Here is a 21,898-nt window from a genome sequence, read left to right on the forward strand (position 1 = left end):
GACCATCACCAATGACCTCCTCCTTGCCAAATCCAACAGCTCATACTCTATCCTAATCCTCCTCGACCTCTCAGCTGCCTTCGACACTGTGGACCACCCCTTTCTTCTCAACACGTTATCCAACCTTGGCTTCACAGACTCCGTCCTCTCCTGGTTCTCCTCTTATCTCTCCGGCCGTTCATTCTCAGTCTCTTTTGCTGGCTCCTCCTCCCCCTCCCATCCCCTTACTGTAGGGGTTCCTCAAGGTTCAGTTCTAGGTCCCCTTCTGTTCTCGATCTACACTCACTCCCTTGGTGACCTCATTCGCTCCCACGGCTTCAACTATCATCTCTACGCTGATGACACCCAAATCTACATCTCTTCCCCTGCTCTCTCTCCCTCCCTCTAGGCTCACATCTCCTCCTGCCTTCAGGACATCTCCATCTGGATGTCTGCCCGCCACCTAAAACTCAACATGTTCAAGACTGAACTCCTTGTCTTCCCTCCCAAACCCTGCCCTCTCCCTGACTTTCCCATCACTGTTGACGGCACTACCATCCTTCCTGTCTCACAAGCCCACAACCTTGGTGTCATCCTCGACTCCGCTCTCTCATTCACCCCTCACATCCAAGCCATCACCAAAACCTGCCAGTCTCACCTCCGCAACATTGCCAAGATCCGCCCTTTCCTCTCCATCTGAACCGCTACCCTGCTCGTTCAATCTCTCATCCTATCCCGCCTGGATTACTGTATCAGTCTCCTCTCCAATCTCCCATCCTCCTGTCTCTCCCCACTTCAATCTATACTTCACGCCACTGCCCAGATTGTCTTTGTCCAGAAATGCTCAGGGCATTACTCCCCTCCTCAAAACTCTCCAGTGGCTACCAATCAACCTACGCATCAGGCAGAAACTCCTCACCCTCAGCTTCAAGGCTCTCCATCACCTCACCCCCTCCTACCTCACCTCCCTTCTCTCCTTCTACAGCCCAGCCCGCACCCTCCGCTCTTCTGCCGCTAATCTCCTCACCGTGCCTCGTTCTCGCCTGTCCCGCCATCGACCCCTGGCCCACGTCACCCCCCTGGCCTGGAATGCCCTCCCTCCACACATCCGCCAGCTAGCTCTCTTCCTCCCTTCAAGGCCCTATTGAGAGCTCACCTCCTCCAGGAGGCCTTCCCAGACTGAGCCCCCTCTTTCCTCTCCCGCTCCCCATCCCCCCCGCCTCACCACCTTCTCCTCCCCACAGCACCCGTATATATGCATATATGTTTGTACGTATTTATTACTCTATTTTATTTGTATATGTTTATTCTATTTATTTTATTTTGTTAATATGTTTTGTTTTGTTCTCTGTCTCCCCCTTCTAGACTGTGAGCCCACTGTTGAGTAGGGACCGTCTCCATATGTTGCCAACTTGTACTTCCCAAGCGCTAAGTACAGTGCTCTGCACACAGTAAGTGCTCAATAAATACTATTGATTGATTGATTAATATAAATCATTCATAGTATATAATTATGGAAGTGCAGATGAGACTCTTTAAGCCAGCAGAGCGCCTCACACCTAACTCCTGATTGGTGGAGCTATATGGCTGATTGAAATGTCCCACCTGTCTCTTTTACCCAAACAATCAATCAATGGCATTTAGTGAGTGCTTACTGTGGGCAGAGCACAAATTATTGGGAGCGTACAATACAGTAGATAGACATAATCCCTGCTTACAGTCCAGTTTACAGACTACTTCTCTATTTAGGAAAGAAAATGTATAGCAAAACTTGAAACATGTTTCTTGAAGCATTTACTGCACCTCGATCTTGTCTATCTCACCGCCGACCCCTCGCCCACATCCTGCTTCTGGCCTGGAACTCCCTCCCCGCTTCATATCGGACAGACCATCAATTATCCCACCTTCAAAGCCTCCCCACCTCGTCCCCCTCTCCATCCCCCCCGTCTTACCTCCTTCCCTTCCCCACGGCACCTGTATATATGTATATGTGTTTGTACTTATTTATTACTCTATTTATTTATTTATTTATTTTACTTGTACATATCTATTTATTTTATTTTGTTAATATGTTTGGTTTTGTTCTGTGTCTCCCCCTTCTAGACTGTGAGCCCACTGTTGGGTAGGGACTGTCTCTGTGTGTTGCCAACTTGTACTTCCCAAGCGCTTAGTACAGTGCTCTGCACACAGTAAGCGCTCAATACGATTGATTGATTGATTGATAGAAGGGGGAGACAGACAACAAAACAAAACATGTGGACAGATTTCAAGTCATCAGAACAAATAGAATTAAAGCTAAATGCACACCATTAACAAAATGAATAGAATAGTAAATATGTACAAGTAAAATAAATAGAGTAATAAATCTGTACAAACATATATACAGGTGCTGTGGGGAGGGGAAGGAGGTAGGGTGGGGGGGATGGGGAGGAGGAGAGGAAAAAAGGGGCTCAGTCTGGGAAGACCGAAGTCTCAGACTTCGTCTTTCCAGACTGAAAAGCTCCAGTCTTTTCAGCCTTTCCCCATATGGAACCCGCTCCACTTTCCTGACTGTCTTGGAACATAAAGGAGCTCTTTTAGGTGAAGACAACATTCGTGTCGCTACCCCTTCTTTGTTTTCCGTGTAAAATGCAGCTGCACCATAGCTGCGTGTTGAAGAGGTTCTGTGAGGGCACAAAAGCTCGTATTTTCTCAACAGGGTAAAGCCAGAGTGCCTTTCCAGACCCTGGATTGGAAGAGGATCAACAAATCGTTGCCCCAATGCATCCATTAAACCTCAGTGACTTACTTGCAATTAAATTAGTTGTGCTCTCCAGTGGAACTGACTTATAGAGCAGCAAAGTCTACTGAGAAACCATATATCATGGCAGTAAAATGAAAACCCCCCAAATAGATGGAGGGTATTGGAATGCATGAGCTGCAACCCTAGCTACAGTGACGGTCTGCTTATTGTTAACAACACGTTATGTGAGGTCCCTTTCTTGTCTTTCTCCCTGGCTTATGGAGCTGATCCAAGCATGAAGCTCCTTTTGAAGCCAACTTTATGGCACTAAGGACGAGACAAGACATGGACCTGCGGCTTTCACATTTGTCATGTTTTCATTCTTTTCTCCATACTGTACATTTTTTCCATTAATAATCCACTTAAGAAATGGCAGTGGGATTTTTATTAAAAACCCTTTAAGATCATTAGTTCTAAAAGTAATGCTGAGGGGTTGTTTCCAGACAACATTCTCACACTGACAAAGAACCCCATGAACGATCTTGAATAAAATCACCCATTCACTAGCATAATTGATCTTACACTGTCACTTAATTATTCCTTAAATTAGAACCATGTTCTTTACAGCATGGGGAAGTTTGCTCTTTCCTAATCAGGGCTGTCGCCGGCGGGGTGCAGTCCTCAGTGCAGGATGTAAAGAAGAAGGTTGGAGGTAAGAAGGGGAGACTTTTGTGCCCCATGTGCTTTTGGGATGTAGAGTTCTGATAATAACCCTGACTGGGAAGGAGGAGATTGTACTCCTAGGACTGCATATCCCAGAAACCCTTGGGGGTGATGGAACCTATGGTGGTGGTGGCAACTCTGGGTAACCATGGCAACCATGGTATCAAAGTCATTATAACCGTGCCTTTCCTTGCTGGGCAGACACCATTGCGTGTTTTTTTGTGCTGGGGACATGCAGTGAATTGGGAGCCTTGTGTCACAGCCATGAGTTTCTGTTTCTCCTGGAAAACAACAGTGACCATTCTGCAGCTGGGAAACCCATAGTGGGAGTAGGAGTGGCAGACCTTTAAATCTGATGGACTGGTCCTTAATGGGACTGAATGACTTATATTATCTTCCTCTCAACAGCCTCTCACTTCTTATCACTCAATCCACCTCGGTCATTGCCTCTTTTCTGGCAACCAATGCTATCTTTTGCAGGGAGCCTTCATTCACCTCTCTTCAATTTATAGCCATTGCATTGCCTCAATAAACAGATCCAGTTAAATTCCCTGACTACCACCTCCCCAGGTCATTTCTACCTTACCTTTGTTGTTATTAGCTATGTTTGTTCTCCTCCTCCTTCCCCTGTATCTTTTACAATGTATGTCTTCTCATCTCACCTTTAGACTGGAAACTCCTCCAGGGCAGGGATCATGGCTTTTTTTTTTACACTTTAATCATATGCTCTCAAGTGCCTACTACAGTGCTTTGCACACAATTGGCATCCAATTAAATACTAAAGAAAGAAAGAAGACTATCAAATAAGAAAAATGGAAAATTGAAAATCTAAACCAAGAAGGGAAAAACTAATCATAAAATCATCATAACACATTTATAAGCATGATTCTTTCCATACATGTTATTGGTTTTAACAAGCCCCTAGAAGTAGATTTTTTAATGGTGATAGACAGTTTTGAGCATCCGCAGCATATTAAGTGCTGGGCAGGGGGTACATTTGATACAAGGCCTGCATTTTAAGACCTCCATGACACTGAGCAAACACATTCTTCTCGGTGGCTAAAACCCCCTGTGGTACGAAGTTAGGCACTTAAAAGGGAAGTGTTACCTCTTTCCAACCACCATTCATTCATTCATTCGTTCAATCGTATTTATTGAGCGCTTACTGTGTGCAGAGCACTGCAGATACAGGATAATCAGGTTTGAACCAATCCCTGTCCTACATGGGTCTCACAGTTTAAGTCAGAGGGAGGGGGATTTAATCCCCATTTTACAAATGAGGTAACTGAGGCACAGGGAAGTGAAGTGACTTGCCCAAGGTTATACAGCAGATGAGCAGCAGAACTGGGATTAGAACTCAGGTCCTCGGACTCACAGGCCTGTGCTCTTTCCACGAGGACCACGCTGCTCCTCCACAACATAACACTAAGAACTGCTCTCTTCTCATCTTCCCACTACCAGGCTGCACGCGATTCTCAAAGCCCTGCTCTTGGACAAATCCTAAATTCCACGATGAAATTCTCCTCAGTGAAATTCCACAAGCAGCTCCCATACATTTAGGATATGGTACTCTTCTTCTCCCATTTGAGACCTAGGGGAAGCATGACTTGAAAGGGTGATCCTGTTGGCTTTCAAATAATTGGCTTAGTTAATTACTGTCTTTGGGGGCCCCTTGGGATGCATTAGATGGAATTCAGTCTTACAGCATTATCACTTACCCAGCTCCCTCAGGGAACTAGGGTGAGGAAGCTGCTCTCTTGGAGCAATTCGCTCTCCCTTGAAAGGTGAATGACTCTTCCAGACTCCAACATGCAAATTAACCAGTCATCACTTGAAGAGGTCACTCATGCCTCACAAATGAGCAGTTAACACCAGAGAGCAGTTTATCCACCTAGCTTTATAGGAGAATTGGATCTCCATTACAAGCATAACCAACAAATAACAATTACAGCAATTAGGATGGGAATCAATAGCAATTACTGATAATAAACACAAGGACAGTATACCAACAAAAGCAATCATTGCGAGTTTTCGTTCCGCAAAATGGGATGCCTTTAAATTCATAACTCATAAATGGATCTAGTCTTGCCAAGATCATGGATTTTATGAAAATGCAATAACATGTGTAGATTGAGAGTGGCTCTTTTTCCAATCAATAAGAGCTCTTCCTTTGCGCCTGAAGGGGCATAGTCAAACAGCAGTGTTCTCTACAGTATCAAGCTAATCACTGCTGCCGGTCCTATGATAGCTCCTGGAATGTGTAACTAACTTCCCTGGGGTTGAGAGAAGAGCTTTCTAGAAGTTCGGAAAAGGAGACTCTGCTCTTGCCTCTTAGGCATTTCTCTTTTGTTCAAGAGACAGCAGGACAATTGAAGGATTTGTAACAGAAAACTTTGGTCATTAATTGTACAAGCCAGAAGAAAGAGAAGGCACTGTATTCCCAGAAACATCTTACATTACTGTAATTAACACCCAGCGTACCGGGTTTCCTTTGCAGATTTAATGATTGTCAGCTGCTCCTACATCTTCTTCACATTATACTGCCATTCAGCGGTTTGGTATTGTGTGTTGTCTCTCTTCTGTCTGAGGCTTGAGGTTGTATGCTCTAACTCCCTTTCTGTATACTCATTGCAATGAAGTGTCTCATTTTGGAAATTTTAGGATAATGAAGAATGCATCTTTTGCAGTTTTAATAAATCCTTCTCGAATTTTCCACTGGGGGGTGAGGGGCAGGTCATTTCATTCCATTAGGATGAATATATTTGTGATGAATACACTGTTAGTTAAAATCTTCAACAACAACATTTCTAATCTGGATGCTCAGTCGAGGATTACACTGTAGCATTCTCACTGAAGCTCAGGCAATTAAGCTGCACTCAAAAGCCCCTAATGCTGTATCTAGTAGGCTCAAAGTTCAGTAGATAAAGGTAGAAATGGGAAAACTGATTACTAGAGGGATAGGAAGGGGGTATGATATGATTTTCAATTGCTATTGTCAGTCCGTGGACCAAACGAGGAAGAAAATATTGGTGTTAATAGGGTCCTCGATCTCTACTGTTAAGACCACCCTTGAGACGCTAAAATAATCCTCCTGCCCATCTGCTGCCATACCCTTTCCACTGCAGGGGGGTTTTGATGCTCTTCATGTTCTAAGAATCTCTCTGTTACCCTGAGACTTTCCTTGTGATGAAAATGCTGAAGAGGGTGTGGTCACGGTGATCATTACATACCTAGATTCTAAAACAAGATGGGTAAATGCACATTTGGGACAAGACAGAGAGCCTCAGAAAACTCCCAAGAAAGAATAGTTTTCAGACTCTACATTAAAAAACAACAGTAAAGACGTCACCTATTTTCATCACCAGTAGACTTTTCAGAATCCACTTTTAAGTTCTCAAGCAAACAAACAAAAAGTCTCCTGGAGAGATCAATCAACAGTCACTTTTCCTGCAGCTCTGTGGGAAGTAAAGATCCAAGTTCCATTCACTAGTGATCTTACTCTGAAAGTTAATAAGTCGGTCCTTCATGATACCAGGGTTAGACTCTATTTCTGGCAAATACAAGTTGGACTCCGGTTTGCACTTTGATTTAGGCTACAGGAGGTCAGGGGATAGATGAAGCAGCATGGCTTAGTAGAAGGAGCATGGGACTGGGGGTCGGGAGTCCTGGTTTCGAGTCCCAGATCTGCCACTGGCATATTTTGGCAAGTCACTTAACCTCTCTGGGCTTCAGTTTCCTCATCTTTAAAATGGGAATAAGATCGATTGTGAGCCCTGTGTGGGACAGGGACTGTGTTCGATCTTATAACCTTGTATCAATCAATCAATCATATTTATTCAGCTCTTACAGTGTGCAGAACACTGTACTAAGCGCTCGGAAGAGCATGATATAAAAGAGTTAGTAGACAGGTTTCCTGCCCACATCTAGCCCAGTATTAATGACAGTTGTAATTATTTTCTAATACAATAGATCAATCAGTCATATTTATGGAGTTACTGTATGCAGAGCAATGTACTAAGCGGTTGGGAGAGCACAGTATAACAGAGTTGGCAGACACATTCCCTCCCCTCAGTGAGCTGGCACTGAGGCCTGAGCCAAAGAAAGTCAGGACCACACTAAATTGCAGTCAACTACAATTTAGAAAGCCTCTCCCTTCCCCCAAACATTAGATTATTTATTTATTTATTTATTTTACTTGTACATATCTATTCTATTTATTTTATTTTGTTAGTATGTTTGGTTTTGTTCTCTGTCTCCCCCTTTTAGACTGTGAGCCCACTGTTGGGTAGGGACTGTCTCTATATGTTGCCAATTTGTACTTCCCAAGCGCTTAGTACAGTGCTCTGCACACAGTAAGCACTCAATAAATACGATTGATGATGATGATTTGGAATCCCAAGAGGCTCGAATTGGGTAAGAATTGGTGTGAGATTTCTCAGAAAATCGGAGTTCCTCTAGGGGAGTAGGTTAAGCTTGTGACGACATCTTGTCAGATCAACTGATGCAAACCAATCAAAACAGGTGGAAATCCTGAAATCATGGTGGTGCCAGTGGTCCTATAAAGAGATCAAACTTAGTGGGCAGGGATCGTATTTACCAACTCTATTGTACTCTCCCAAGTACTTAGTTCAGTGCTCTACACATGGTAAGCACTCAGTAAATACCATTGATTGACTGACCTACTCCCTATGAAGGAGGTAGGCCTGAATGCCTATATTCCTAGGAGAAGCAGCGTGGCTCAGTGTAAAGAGCACGGGCTTTGGAGTCAGAGGTCATGGGTTCAAATCCCAGCTCTGCCAATTGTCAGCTGTGTGACTTTGGGCAAGTCACTTAACTTCTCTGTGCCTCAGTTCCGTCATCTGTAAAATGGGGATTAAGACTGGGAGCCCCCCGTGGGACAACCTGATCACCTTGTATCCTCCCCAGCGCTTAGAACAGTGCTTTGCACATAGTAAGTGCTTAATAAATGCCATCATCATCATCATCCTCCTCATCCTAGGCCATGGTCAAACACCTGCCAAAATCTATGAATCTGGGGAAAACACTGCTGGACCTCGATCCCAGTAGCAGTGGCTCCAAGATGAGAAATTAAACGTTTTTCATCAGTATAATGAAGAATATTTTGTTATCGAAATAAAAGTGAAGGCATGCCCTTTATTAGGACTTTAACACTAGAGATGATAGAGATGACTAAAAGGAAACAATGGGAGGAATTGAGGCCCCAGAACAATGTGCATTTTAACCTGTCTAATTTTCTCATTTTCTTTTGGCCTAAAGTTACTCATTTGGAGTGAATCCCAAGGCCAGACCTTCGACTCTGAGACAAGAAGTAACCTGTGAACCAGAAAATTTATATTGGGGGGCCAAAATGACCCTTTCTGAAGATGTCGGAAAGCAGTATCATCCAGGGTTCCGAAAGAGAACTTGGACAGCAGCTAAATTTTGAAATGAGGCAAAGACTCAAGCACCTCAAAGACTCAGGCAACTGTTCTGCACACTTTCCCTAAAGAGATTACCATAGTAATCCCAAATATTATACTACCCATGCTATCTTAGTTTTGAGCTCATCAGATCCAGCATTGTGCACGTAATCTCCCAACAGCTTTATTCAGTGTTTACTTACGCTGGTGGAGATGGGGGTTTGAACCCTGATGACCATGTGGTCTCTGAAACAGGGACAAAACCATGGGCAAACACTATGCAGTCAACAGTAGCCCTGAGAGCTGATGTATAAATTCTGATTTTTGAATAGCATACGATTTCCCCTTTCCAGACTACTCTCAGTTCTGCCAGAGAGCAATATTTTACTTCGTGTTTTGGCTAGAACATTGCTAAGGAATTAGGGACTGCTCTTCTGACCTGTCTGGATACAGCATGCCATAGTGGTGGAAGAAACGGTTGGTGCACATGTGTGCACAAACACAGCTTCAGACATGGTGAGTATGGTAACACTGGTTTTCCTTAACAAGGGGTTTTCCAAGAGTGTCACCCCTGCCTTACTTATGAGAGAGTTGGGAGCACTTTACTTGCCCACATAGGATTCATATTTTTCCTGTTATATCGTACTCCCCCAAGCACTGAGTACAGTGCTCTGCACACAGTGAACACTCAATAAATACGACCGATTGATTCATTCGATAACTTCATGAAAAGTTGCTAAATATCATTCTGTATTTATCAGTTTCATTTGTTGGCTGTCACTGGTACCCTGGTTTCCTGCCCAAGATTTTCATGAGTACTGAACTGATCACCATTGGTAGGGAAACAAGAACAGATATCATTTCTTGGGGGAAGGGAAGGAGCCGGAAGGAGAGAGGAAGGGGAGAATAATGGCCTCTGATGAATCAGAGGGATTTTAGAGAATGCTATATTAAAGAAGAGAGATATGGGTGAGCTTATGGCCCTGCCAATTACAGCAATGTAAGAATTTTTAAAGCAGAATTGCAGTGACCATTGTTTCCTGAGCATCAACATGCAAAACTAAATGCTTGTGAAAACTGCATTTCAATTCCATGGAAAATTCAAGGTAAAGGTGAAAAATAATTTGCTTTGTCTGCAAACTGCCAAAAATGTGGGGTTTTTTTCCATAATTTGCCTAAGTGGGAGAATTGCTTTTTACCACATATCTCCTCCTTAAATGTACTTGCATATATTTAGAGTAAACAGCTTTCTCATTGTCTTAATGCCAATTTTAAAATTGAGGACAACCTCATTTCTGCTACACAAAGTCACTGGAGAAAAGCAGGGAAGAGATTAGATTTGCATGGGAATACCAATGGCTGGCTCTGTATCTTTTCTCTTTGTGACTCTAGTGCTTAGAAGCCCTTTTATTACCTCCTTCATGAGAGTTTATTTTCCGAACAACGACAGCAAAAACATTCTGGGTAATCCTTCCACTAGGACTTCATTTAAGGACTCTACTAATGTCAAGCATTGTGATCTGCCTTTATGGCTTTATCTATCAATAAAATTGTTTTAGAATATCTAACAACCCCACTCTCCCCACCTTCAAAGACTTACTGAAATCACATCTCCAAGAGGCTTTCCCCAGCTAAGCCCTCATCTCCCCTATTCCCTCTCCCTTCTGTGTCACCTATGCACTCGATTCTGTACCCTTTAAGCACTTAGTATTCACCCCACACTCAGCCCCGAAACACTTATATACATATCTGTAATTTACTTTAATGTCTGTCTCCCCCTCTAGACTGTAAGCTCCCCTTGGGCAGTGATTGTAAGCTCCCAAATGCTTAGTACAGTGCTCTGCACACAGTAAATGCGTAATAAATACCACTGATTGATTGATTTCCATCTAAAGGATAGCTATCTTCTAAAAGACTTAGCAACAGTGAGACTTTAGCTTGTGGAAAGTACAGATTTCCTAAGGAGGAATCTCCTATATTTAGCTTGCTGAAAATTTCCTTCAGATGAAGCTTTTGCTTTTTCTCTTTAATCATTTAAGGGGTGATAATCAGACACCAAAAGCATATATGCTTATATGCTTATAGTCAAATGGTATGGGTGCTTTGCATAACTATATAATTCTAGTAAAGTAATAAGAATCTCATTTAAAAAATGCTCTGGACTTGCTTAACTTACCTGATAGTACATTGTATACATAAAGTCTACATGGCATTAACCTAGTAAGGGACTGAGCAGGAACAATTTGAAATTAGAGTTCTCAACTTCCTTCATTTAATGAGCATCACTGAGCCAGGCAAGGATCCCATGAACATGCATTTCTTAGACAAATTAGGGAAGAATCACATTGATTAAAGATATCAGACCAAACTCTTTGTAAATATACACCGTGATACGATTTGGTGGTGGCTCTAAACAGATAATAAAATAAATAATAAATGACTCCAAAAAATGGAGAATGTCAGCGCTCTCTCTACACCATTTCAAAAACGAAGTCATAGCTGGAATGTCTGTTTACAACTTGGGAAAATCAAATAACAGTTGAACCATGTTGGTCACTTAATTCTGATCTCAGAATTCCCAACCCCTGGTCATGTTTTCACACACAACACATTGCATATTTAAATGGCTTTTGAATTTAAATACATTTGTTAACCAAACATTAAGCCAGTGAGAAAGGTTTAATCGATCTCAGGTCTGAAAATGGTCTGTTTTCCAAACATCTGCCCATCTATCAATAGAGCTGATAGCTTTGAATTCTTTAAGCCTTTATTTTCTGAGTACAATTTGCTGCCCAGTTAGAACAAAAGAGAAAAAGTAGAACTCACCAGTTGCATCAGTTTTTGTTTTGAGCTGATTCTCACACATTTTGGATGTAGCAAATATTACTCTCTTCACTATCCTACTAGCTGACCACAACACTTAAGTTGTTCCATATCTGAAATCGTAACAGACTGCATTAATGAGATTAAATGAAAGAGGTATTAAAGGCATCATCTGTTCTATTTCATTAAGAGAGAAAGGCTATTCAAGGAAAGACGAGATGATAAAGGTTACTCTTCCCTGATACCTTTCCACTGCGGAGGCAAAATCCTGCTTCCTCACCTGTATCAGCTTTTAACATCTAGCATTATATAGACATATCTTCACCTAGGTTATTTTCCTTCCAGTTGGCAAAGCAGACGGAAAGATAGCAAAGTGACATTCTATGAAAGGGAAGATTCCTGTGATAATCGAACTAATTTTCTTAAAAAATAATTTGTTCTCAGCTCTTCTGGCTTCTTCCATTTGGATCGACTGCCTGGCTGTTAGATATGTCAGCTACCTATGGGATCAATGGACAAATAATAGGACATTCTGATCTCCAGGGAAAATGACATTTCTTATATCCTAACAAAACACATGTGTCATGGAAAAAGTGAACGCTGGCCTGGGAATCAGTATATTACTCAATACTACCACCTGCTCTATCACCCAAGATAAGATTTTGGGCACTCATTTACTCTTTCTAGGCCTCAGTTTACCAATGTGTCCAATCAGGATGATCCCAATAATAATTCTGGCTACATAGTAGTAGTAGTAATAATAGTATTTATTAAGCTCCCTTGTGAGCAGGGATCGTTTCTACCAACTCTACTGTATTGTACTCTCCCAAGTACTTCGCTAAGTGCTCCGCACACAACACTCAATACAAGTCACTGAGTTATTGATTGATTGATGGAAGGGAGCCAAAGACTAAACAATGAAAGCCGCATGGCCTAGAACTAGCATGGCCTAATGGAAAGGCCACAAGACTTGGAGTCAGAGGGCCTGGGTTTTAATCCCAGCTCTGCCACTTGTCTGCTGTGTGACTGTGGGCAAGTCACTCGACTTCTCTATGCCTCTGTTTCCTCATCTGTGAAATGAGGATTCAATACCTGTCCTCCCTCCCTCTTAGACTGTGAGCCCCATGTGGGACAAGGACTGTGTCTGACCTTGTATTTACCCCAGTGCCCAGCAAAGTGCTTGGCATGTAGTAAGCACTTAATAAAGACCACAGTTATTAAACTTGCCTTGAGGTCCTTAGAGGAAACTATTCTATATAAGTAGAAAGCACTCTTTAACTGAAATTTTAGCTTTCTTTTATTCTTTATCTATACCTCTCTTTAAAAGCTTTTTAAAACTTAAAACCATAACATCCATACCTCATACTTTTCTCTTCCTTGTCAAATTCTGAACTCAACCCCAACAGCATCAAATCCCTTGTCATCAGCTGATGTCATAAATGGGTCCTAGAACACGGTGTCTGTCATCTGTGTAGTGCACTGCAGTAGGCACCGGGAAACAATGCACAGTTAGGAATTAGACCCAATCCTTGCCCCTTGCAGGCCTCATAATCTAAAAAATAAACCTCCCAGAATGTACCCGTGGCTTCTGGATGGTGTAGACAAAGCATCCCCTTTGAACTTTGGACTTTACCTAATTTTCCTTGCCCTTGCCTTCCCTACATTTCCGTTGCCAGCTTTCAACAAAACCTGTCAGGAGAATTTTTAACAGCACCCTGCTTTGGCTGTGATCTAGCTGACTAAAACAGCAAAGAGCCAAAATTCTTACTGTAGGGTCCTTAGATATGCCAACTTCAGATATTCTATTGTTCTTTTGATATTTTAGCATGAATCAATCATTGGTGTTTATTGAGCGCTTTCTGCATACAGAGAACTGTACTAAGCACTTGGGAAAGTACTATACCACAGAGCTGGTAGATGCGATATTTGCCCACGAAGAGCTTACAGTCTACTAGGGGGAGACAACCATCAAAACAGATTAGGGATATGGGAAATAGTACAGTATAAGAATATCTCATAAGTATTGAGGGGCTGGGGTGAGTATCGATGTGGTTAAGGGATGCACGGCCAAGTGTATAGTCAACACGGAGGGGAGGGAGGATAGGGGAAATCAAGGACTTAGTCTGGGAAGGCCACTCGGTGGAGATGTGATTTCAGGAAGGTTCGGAAGGCGGGGAGAGTGGCAGACTGTTGGATATGAGGGGGGAGGGAATCATTGATCTCTTTACCTCAGTTGAAAATGAACAACAAGAATGTCTTGGACCATCAAGACTATGAGAGGGCAAAAGCTAATAGGTTGAGTTTCTTGCTCAGTATCACAAAAATTGTGATACTGAAGTCTAGACGTTCTCTCTCCTATTTCCCTTATAATTATCAATAGCATTTATTGAGCACCTACTGCTTGCTGAGCACTTACTAGGCAATTGGAGGACATAATAATAACAATGGTATTTGTCTAATCATTGGGGTAGATATGAGATAATCAGGTTGGAAATAGACTGTGAGCTCTATGTGGGACAGAGATCAAGGGGGAAGGAGAATAGGTATTTATTCACCATTTTACAGATGAGGAAATTGAGACACAAAGAAGTTTGAGTGACTTGCCTAAGGTCACGTGGCAGGCAAGTGGCAGAGCCTGAATTAAATCCCAAGTCCTTTGACTTCTGGGCCCATACTCTTTCCACTAGGCCCCACTGCTTCCCTAACCTCTGCCCTTGAGAATCTTTCAAGTTAATGGGGAAGAAAAGCAGATAAAATGTCAGGTATATATAAGAGTTACAGAGAATAAAGTAAGATATAATAGTAAACAGAAGCAGATAAAATAATCAAGTGTCTTCATCCTTCTTCCTTTGACACGTTCTTTTTTATGGCATTTGTTAAGTGCTTACTGTGTTCCAGGCACTATACTAAGTGCTGCGGTAGATACAATATAATCAGGTAGGTCACTGTCCCTGTCCCACAAAGTGCTTCCACTCTTAGTCCCCATTTTACAGATGAGGTAACTGGAGGCACAGAGAAGTGAAGGAACTTGCCCAAGGTCACACAGCAGACAAATGGTGGAGGCAGGATTAGAACCCAGATCCTCTGATTCCTAGGCCTGTGCTCTTTCCACTAGGCCAGGCTGCTTCTATGGAGATTTTGCAGGGAGAAAGGGACAAAAATTTGGTCCAAATCATTTTAAACTAAGATGATAAGATACCTGGCCACCACAGAAGAAGAAAGGGGGAGAAGGGATAATGGGGAGAGTGGGAAGAAGGGATGATGGAGGGGAAAGCAAAGGCGGAAGAGGAGTGAAAGGAGGAAAGAAGCAAAGGGGAGCTAAGCAAGGGACCATGAGGAGAAGGGAAGCGTTCATCTGCTTTCTTCATTGCTTCCATCAGAAGTCCCAGTGGAGGAAACACGATCCAGCCGGCACCAGTCCACTTGGGGCCTGTCCTGGCATTTTTCCCTGGATCGTGTCTACAGCAGCTCTGGCCCCAGGTGACCCCTAACCTGTCTTGGTAATTGTCCCTGCCAGGACTAATGGGCTGGTTCCATTAAGGCTACCCAAAATGCTCCAGACCCAATTGAACTGCCAGGGGACCCAGGCTTTCATAGTGGCCAGAACAGCCCTCCCCAGCTTCCCCCCATACCCCACTCCCCTCCTTCCTCTCGTAGGGAGGAAGTTGTGGTGTCCTGATATAGGTGGGCATCTCCTTCTTTTTGTGATCTTTTCCATCAGCAGGGATGCCAAAACATTTCAGCCAACTAGTTTTTTCTGTGTGCATTTGGGGGGGGCACCAACATATACAGAACAACCTAAAATAGGTGACGAGATACAGCCCCAAATCTGGGTCTGGACCACTTAATTTGGGGCCTCTTTTTTCAGCCCCCTGAATCATGCATCTCCTCAATCTGCCGGCCTGTACTCTGGCTAAAGAGAGAAACCAGACCCAGATATGGCAATGAAACATATCTCAGGAAAAAGGCACCTTCTCTTGGCTCGGGAAAAGTCCTTCCATCCCCAGCTCAGAAATGCTCAATCTGCCCTCCAAGGGGGTGAGAGCCAGAATGGGTTACAGAACTGCATTTTACCAAGAGGAGTGTTTACCTCACATCAGCTGGAACCCGTCCAAAGTGAACAGTGAGCCAGGAGGGATGATGGGAGAGCATACAGAAGGGGGAAGCCATCCAGGAAAAGGGATCTGGCATGCAGAGGGGGGAAGAGAGTGAACTGCCAAGATTACACAATAAACCTGGACAAACACAGATAGTGCTGGCTCTTTAGGTTTGCTCGGCCTTTCTCCTGGAGGACTGCGTTGTTTTTTTTTCTTGTCATTTGTTTGCTTGAGAAGGAATGAAGGCATAAGAGGAGAGATGATTTTCTTTCCTGTTTTCCCGACTCCCTGCTTTGTGCTTCATGGGGGGGGCGGGGGTTTAAGAAGGTGGAGCAAAGCTCAGATATTTTTTCCACCTTTTTCTTAGGACTCTCCTCTCCTTTCCCCACTTCCTTGAATGAGTCTTCTTTTTAAGAAACAGACACTCTGTTTGTCCCACTTTTCTCCCTGACCTGCCTGGTGATGCTTCACTATGTTTGTTTGCAGTGGGAAGAGAATTGATTTTGCCACAGATCTTCAATTTCCCTTTTAACGCTGCTTCCATCTCTAGTCTGGTGGGTACTGACTGAAACTTTACCCTTGGCAAGTACCTGCTGGGCTGAGAACTGTCCCGTCAGCCACAAATAGAGGATGGAGAAGAATAAGCTCAAAGATCTGGAGAAGTGCGAGATTAAGTCCCACGAAGTGTAGGGAAAAGAACATTTGCAGAACCAAGACAACGTGGATGTACGTGACTCCGGAAATTGCCTTCTCAGTTTATGGAGAGCTAATAGAAAGTGTCTATAATAAAAGTCAGCCTTTTTATTCTCTACTTTCATTGTCAATGTCTCTGAAAAGGGAAACAGGAGTGAACTTAGACACCGATGCTTGGTTTAGTGGAAAGAGCCTGGGCTTGGGAGTCAGAGGTCATGGGTTCTAATCTCAGCTCCACCACTTGTCCGCTGTGTGACTTTGGGCAAGTCGCTTAACTTCTCTGGGCCTCAGTTACCTCATCTGGAAAATGGGGATTAAGATTGTGAGCCCCACATGGGACAACCTGATTACCTTGTATCTACCCCTGTGCTTAGAACAGTGCTTGGCACATAGTTAGTGCTTAACAATTACCATTATTATTAATGCCTAATTTAATGCTACATGAACATTCTCATGGCTATTATCCACATGACTGTCTGAATTCAATCATTTGGGACATTCCTGCATACCTTGGTTTGTAAAACGATATCTACAGCAACTGTGTTTTTATTTTTAAATGGGTAAAGGTTCAGATGAATGAAATAATTCCTCTAGAGGCATTCTGCAACCACCCGTCCATCCAGCCAGTCAGCCAGCCATCCACTGACTAGAAAATCATGGTGGCCCAAGCTTGACCTTTATCTTTTCATTTACATACATGCTTTATTGTCACACTTCATCCATCCTGATAAAGAATCAGTGACTCATTTCCCTCTGTTCCTCACAGTTTGGCAGAAGGATATGCTCTGTCACGTTACAGATGCCATATTACTTAGCCTAACACATGCATATCATTCACCTTGCCCCTGCATCCCCTCCGCCACCCCCCCACCTCATCCTGCTACTCTCCTATTACCCACAAACTTCACCCCTCTAATGCCAACCTACTCACTGTACCTCGATCTAGTCTATCTTCCTGCCAACCTCTCGCCCACATCCTGCCTCTGGCCAGGAATGCCTTCCCTCTTCATGTCCAACAAAAGATTACCCTCTCCCGCTTCAAAGCCTTACTGAAGGAATATCTCCCCTAAGAGGCCATCCCTGACTAAGGCCTCTTTTCTTTTTCTTCCACACCCTTCTGTGTTGCCCTGACTTTCTCCCTTTATTAATTCCCTGTCCCAGCCCCACAGCGCTTATGTACATATCCATAATTTATTTATTTATACTAATGTCTGACTCCCCTTCTAGATGGTAAGCTCGTTGTGGACAGGGAATATGTCTGTTATATTGTCATACTGTACTCACCCAAGTGCCTAGCATGGTGCTCAGAACAAGGACACACTCAATAAACATGACTGATTGACTGATCTCTACCAAAAGAATTGCCTGTTTTCAATGTTTCTGTAAAAAGATCATTTACAACACTGAACATTCATTTCATTTGAACCTAGAGGGAACCAAGAGTTTGTAGCCAAGATTCCTTTGTGATCCAGTGTGACTTTGGTACAGGGTAGCATAGCTAACTATGAAGCATTTGGTGGCTGAATGATGTCTGGGCTATGTTTGGAAACATCCTAACTTTTACCACAGACTTGCATGGCAAGCATCCTTAAAACTTTCACATTTCATCTAAAAAGCAGTCAGTGGTTTATATGGAGGGAAGATTTCCCAGATGGTGAAACTCAAAGAAAAAAAAAGGCAAGGGCCTTTAGTACAATATGGACCTAGAAAATTAAACCCAGATGTCCTGCCCCAATTCTTTCCCATTTGACAACTGCTCGATCTTCCTCCTTGCCGTCCTTCCAGGTTTATATGGTTTTACTCTCTGAAATGCCTATGGTCATCAAACCATTGTTTCCTGGAAAATATATTCCAAAAATATGCCTTTGATGAGTAAAAGTAAGAAAGAACCTACAGACTTGCACTTTTTCAGAAACCAGTATTTCTCTGGTCTTCAATGGTCATCAAACCACTGTTTCCTGGAAAATATATTCCAAAAATATGCCTTTGATGAGTAAAAGTAAGAAGGAACCTACAGACTTGCACTTTTTCAGAAACCAGTATTTCTCTACTTGCCTGAAAATGTCTGCAGAAGGCGCTGTTCTTGGAAACTAAGCAAATGTGGATTTGCACAAGGGAACTCCTATCCACTTAATGGTAGAGTTTGGTGAATTCTGAAATCTCTGAAGCCCCATCACTACTAGAATTTTGACCTCAAAGTTCCCAGGGGAACTTGCCTAAGAGATTAATCCAATGCACGGTACAAATTGCATAGCTTTCCAGAGACTGACATCTTTTAACCATTATGACACAAGGGAGCCAAGAAAAATACATATTAGGTGGTTCTTGCAAATTTCTTCCCATGTGCAATATTTCCAAGGTCCAGATGAAGCATTAGTGTTCCAGGGAAGAGAAAAGGGTATCCTTCTATGCACCAATTTCTTTTTTTAAAAAAGAAATGGAGTTAAATTTAAGAAGACTGGTTTTTATGTTTCAACAAGCCTATGTAGATCTTCATAGCCATATGTATATATATATATATATGCATATGAATGAAAAATAGAGAAGGGTAATCTTCCCTTTTTTTTTGGTAAATGGAAATATTAGAGAAAATATCTTCTGGGTTTCAGGTTGAAGCTAAGAGCAAACCACAGTAAGAAAACACTATAGTATGGAAGAGAATTGTCTAGCTGTGAACCCTCAGAGGCAGAAAGGCTATTCGTGATGAATAGAGTTTAAGAAATCACAGCTTTTGAAACAACCTGAAATGGTAATAAGAACCAGTTTGTAAATGAGGATGATGGATACAGATGGATCCCAAGTGGTCTTCTTTTCTTTCAGGATTGAATGAAATAGGCATTTCGTTTAAAATCTTTTCCAATAACCAATACATAAGCCTGATGTCTTCTCCAGAGATGCCCAAGGAGATCAGAGGAGGATACAGAGTACCTCCCCCGACCTCAGCAAAGTCAACAGCAGGCTTTTAGAAAAATAAAAAGAGAAGCGGAAGACTCATTTTAAAATTCATACGCTTTTAAATGGAAACAATGACAAAACCACCGATCTCTTAATGTTTGATGCAATCATACCAATAATCTGGGTGCTGCTTGGTTCGTTCTAATTTATTTAATGGAGATGGCCTTTTGCAACCAAAGCTTTTCAGATCACAATCACCGGGACTGACTCTGTTACAGCACAGTGACGCCAGAAGTTCATCTCGACCTTGGAAGCCCTGTTGGCCACCTAAGGTCAGGTTCTGAGCAGAACGGAAGAAATGGTAGATCTTTTCACAATACATTTATGTTCTTCACGAAAACATGGAGCATGATCAGGAAGACAGCATGGCAGGAAAAATATTTCCTGGGATGCTGAGCCCAGATACTCTCCCTTCTAAGACCATGCATGATGAAGGCTAGGGCTTGGACATGGTGCCTGGGAAACTGTAGTAATTTGACCAGTTGCTGTTTCATTCAAAACCCAAGATCCATCTTCAGCTGCCTTAGTGTGTGGGTTATGGCCACAAGCAGCTTTAGGAAGTTTGTGCAATATCTTGTCCCCCTCTCCACCCCCATCATTTTATAGCTCCTTCATGCATGCTAGCTCCAATCCATCTTGCAAATGACCCCTCAGATCCTGCCTTCCTCCCGGGTGAATCAAAGAAAAAGAATAGTTTCTTTGCTATTATAAATTCCAGGGATTCAACCATTGCAAATTTTAAGGCTATGCAAATTAAGTTCCGTTCGGTTTGCCGGCTTCAAGCTCAGAGCCATTGCATCACATCCTGGCTTAAAGCGAAAAACAAGACATTCTGACTTAATTCAGCCATTGCCATTAGAGCTAGTTCCAATGATGGGAAGAGTGCTTGCATTTCTCATCATTTATTTCTGTAAAGACCCAGCCACCAAGAGACACCTTATAGCCCAGAGGCAATTAATTCACTTCACAATGTGGTCCTACCCATTTCTACATGTTGCTTTAAATCTCCAGATTGTATCATCGAGGGAGAGGAGGTGTAACTGAAGAACTTTTCAATATGAAGATGCAGAGAAATACTTCCACAAACCTGTCCTGGGACCTCTTCCAGTCCAGCCAAACAGCCAATTTAAGGAGCATCAGTATCCAGATTATCACCCAGACCAAAGTGGAAAAAAAATGAAGAGCAAAAGGCTTCAGAATTGATTTACTGCTCCAACAAATAAAACTTAGACATTTTGGAGGGCATAATCTTCAGTTCCTGACTCCAGATGAAAATTACAAAATGATCTGCTGTAATAGACTGTGTGCGTGTGTGTGTGTGTGGTGGGTGGGTGGGTGGGGGGAGGCTCTTCATATTCACTTCAACCAAAGTTTATTGAAAATTCTTGGGTTTTACAAATACTTTCATTCAGTTCTTTCTGACGTTCACTTAAAGTTTGTATTCATCAAATATTTTAAGTTATTTTTTTAAGAAAGTGGAATATTTAGGTGACCTAGGCATTGCAAGAATATGCATATATGGGTACAAAATTCCCAGTGGCAGCCAGGTCTGTTGGTGGTCTAGAAAGATGATAATAATGGTAATGTAATAATAATGACAATAATAATTGTGGTATTATGCACTTTAGAAAGATGATGGAGTCTCCCAATCAATCAATCAATGGCATTTATTGATGCTTACTGTTTGCAGAGCACTGAGAATGACACATGAGTCTTGGTCCTGAACCCAAGAACCTGTGCGGAGGAATTGATTATAGTACTAATGGTTTGTTCAGGATCATCACATTCTCTGGGCCCTGCCAGTCGTGTTCCTGCTGGGGCACTGAGTGCAAATGAGCAAGTAGGCTGCACGGGTGCAACACATTGCAAAATGCACGCAAAGGTTTTTATCAGCAGGACCCATTTTCGGTCAACCTGACTGGAACATTGTGTCATGTTGCTGCAACTTAGATGGCCTAGAGGGAACACACAATCGATGGGCAGACTTGCACAAAAAAGACCGCGTTCCAAACACCAGAATTAACTGCTGAAACTCTTTCCTGCCAAATTAACATTTCAAGAGTTTAAGCTCCTTGTGGGCAGGGGATATGTTTTGTGCTTCTGATGTGCGTTCCCAAATGCTTAGTGGAACAGACTGACTAGTAGTTACAAGAGGTCGGGTTAATAGCCGACAATGTAAAACCATCTGAACCTTTAAATGGAAGGATTTTAAATGCCGACTTCATTCAATCGTATTTCTTAAAAAGCCTGCGGCAAATTAAAACTACACAAGAATTCTGGAGATCTGCCTGGAAGATCATCACGTAAAATACTGACTTCACAAACATTTTAAAATTCTAGTCATTTATTACATACAAATAGTAAATCTGAATCAATAATTAAATGGCTCTACATTTGCACCTCTCCCTTCTCCTGGAAACATTATCCGACCTTGGCTTCACTGACGCTGTCCTCTCCTGGATCTTCTCCTACCTCACTGACTGCCT

General features: G+C 42.6%; 1 protein-coding gene across 2 annotated transcripts in view; it reads right to left on the minus strand.

Moving 5' to 3' along the window:
- The window catches only part of RORB (RAR related orphan receptor B), a 190,509-nt gene that overhangs the window by 50,439 nt on the left and 118,172 nt on the right, over positions 1–21,898 (minus strand). Inside the window, exons 1-2 of one of the 2 annotated variants that reach the window (XM_038769769.1) lie at positions 13,027–13,091; positions 11,671–11,780 (exon numbers count right to left, since the gene is read on the minus strand). The exons of the other annotated variant lie outside the window; for it this stretch is intronic. Coding sequence (XP_038625697.1) covers positions 11,671–11,710 — 40 coding nt within the window. The 5' untranslated portion in view covers positions 11,711–11,780; positions 13,027–13,091. Of the gene's footprint in view, positions 1–11,670; positions 11,781–13,026; positions 13,092–21,898 lie in introns of those variants that run through there. 2 annotated transcript variants of the gene reach the window in all.

Source organism: Tachyglossus aculeatus, chromosome X4, assembly GCF_015852505.1.
Source record: "Tachyglossus aculeatus isolate mTacAcu1 chromosome X4, mTacAcu1.pri, whole genome shotgun sequence".
Classification (NCBI taxonomy): Eukaryota; Metazoa; Chordata; class Mammalia; order Monotremata; family Tachyglossidae; genus Tachyglossus; species Tachyglossus aculeatus.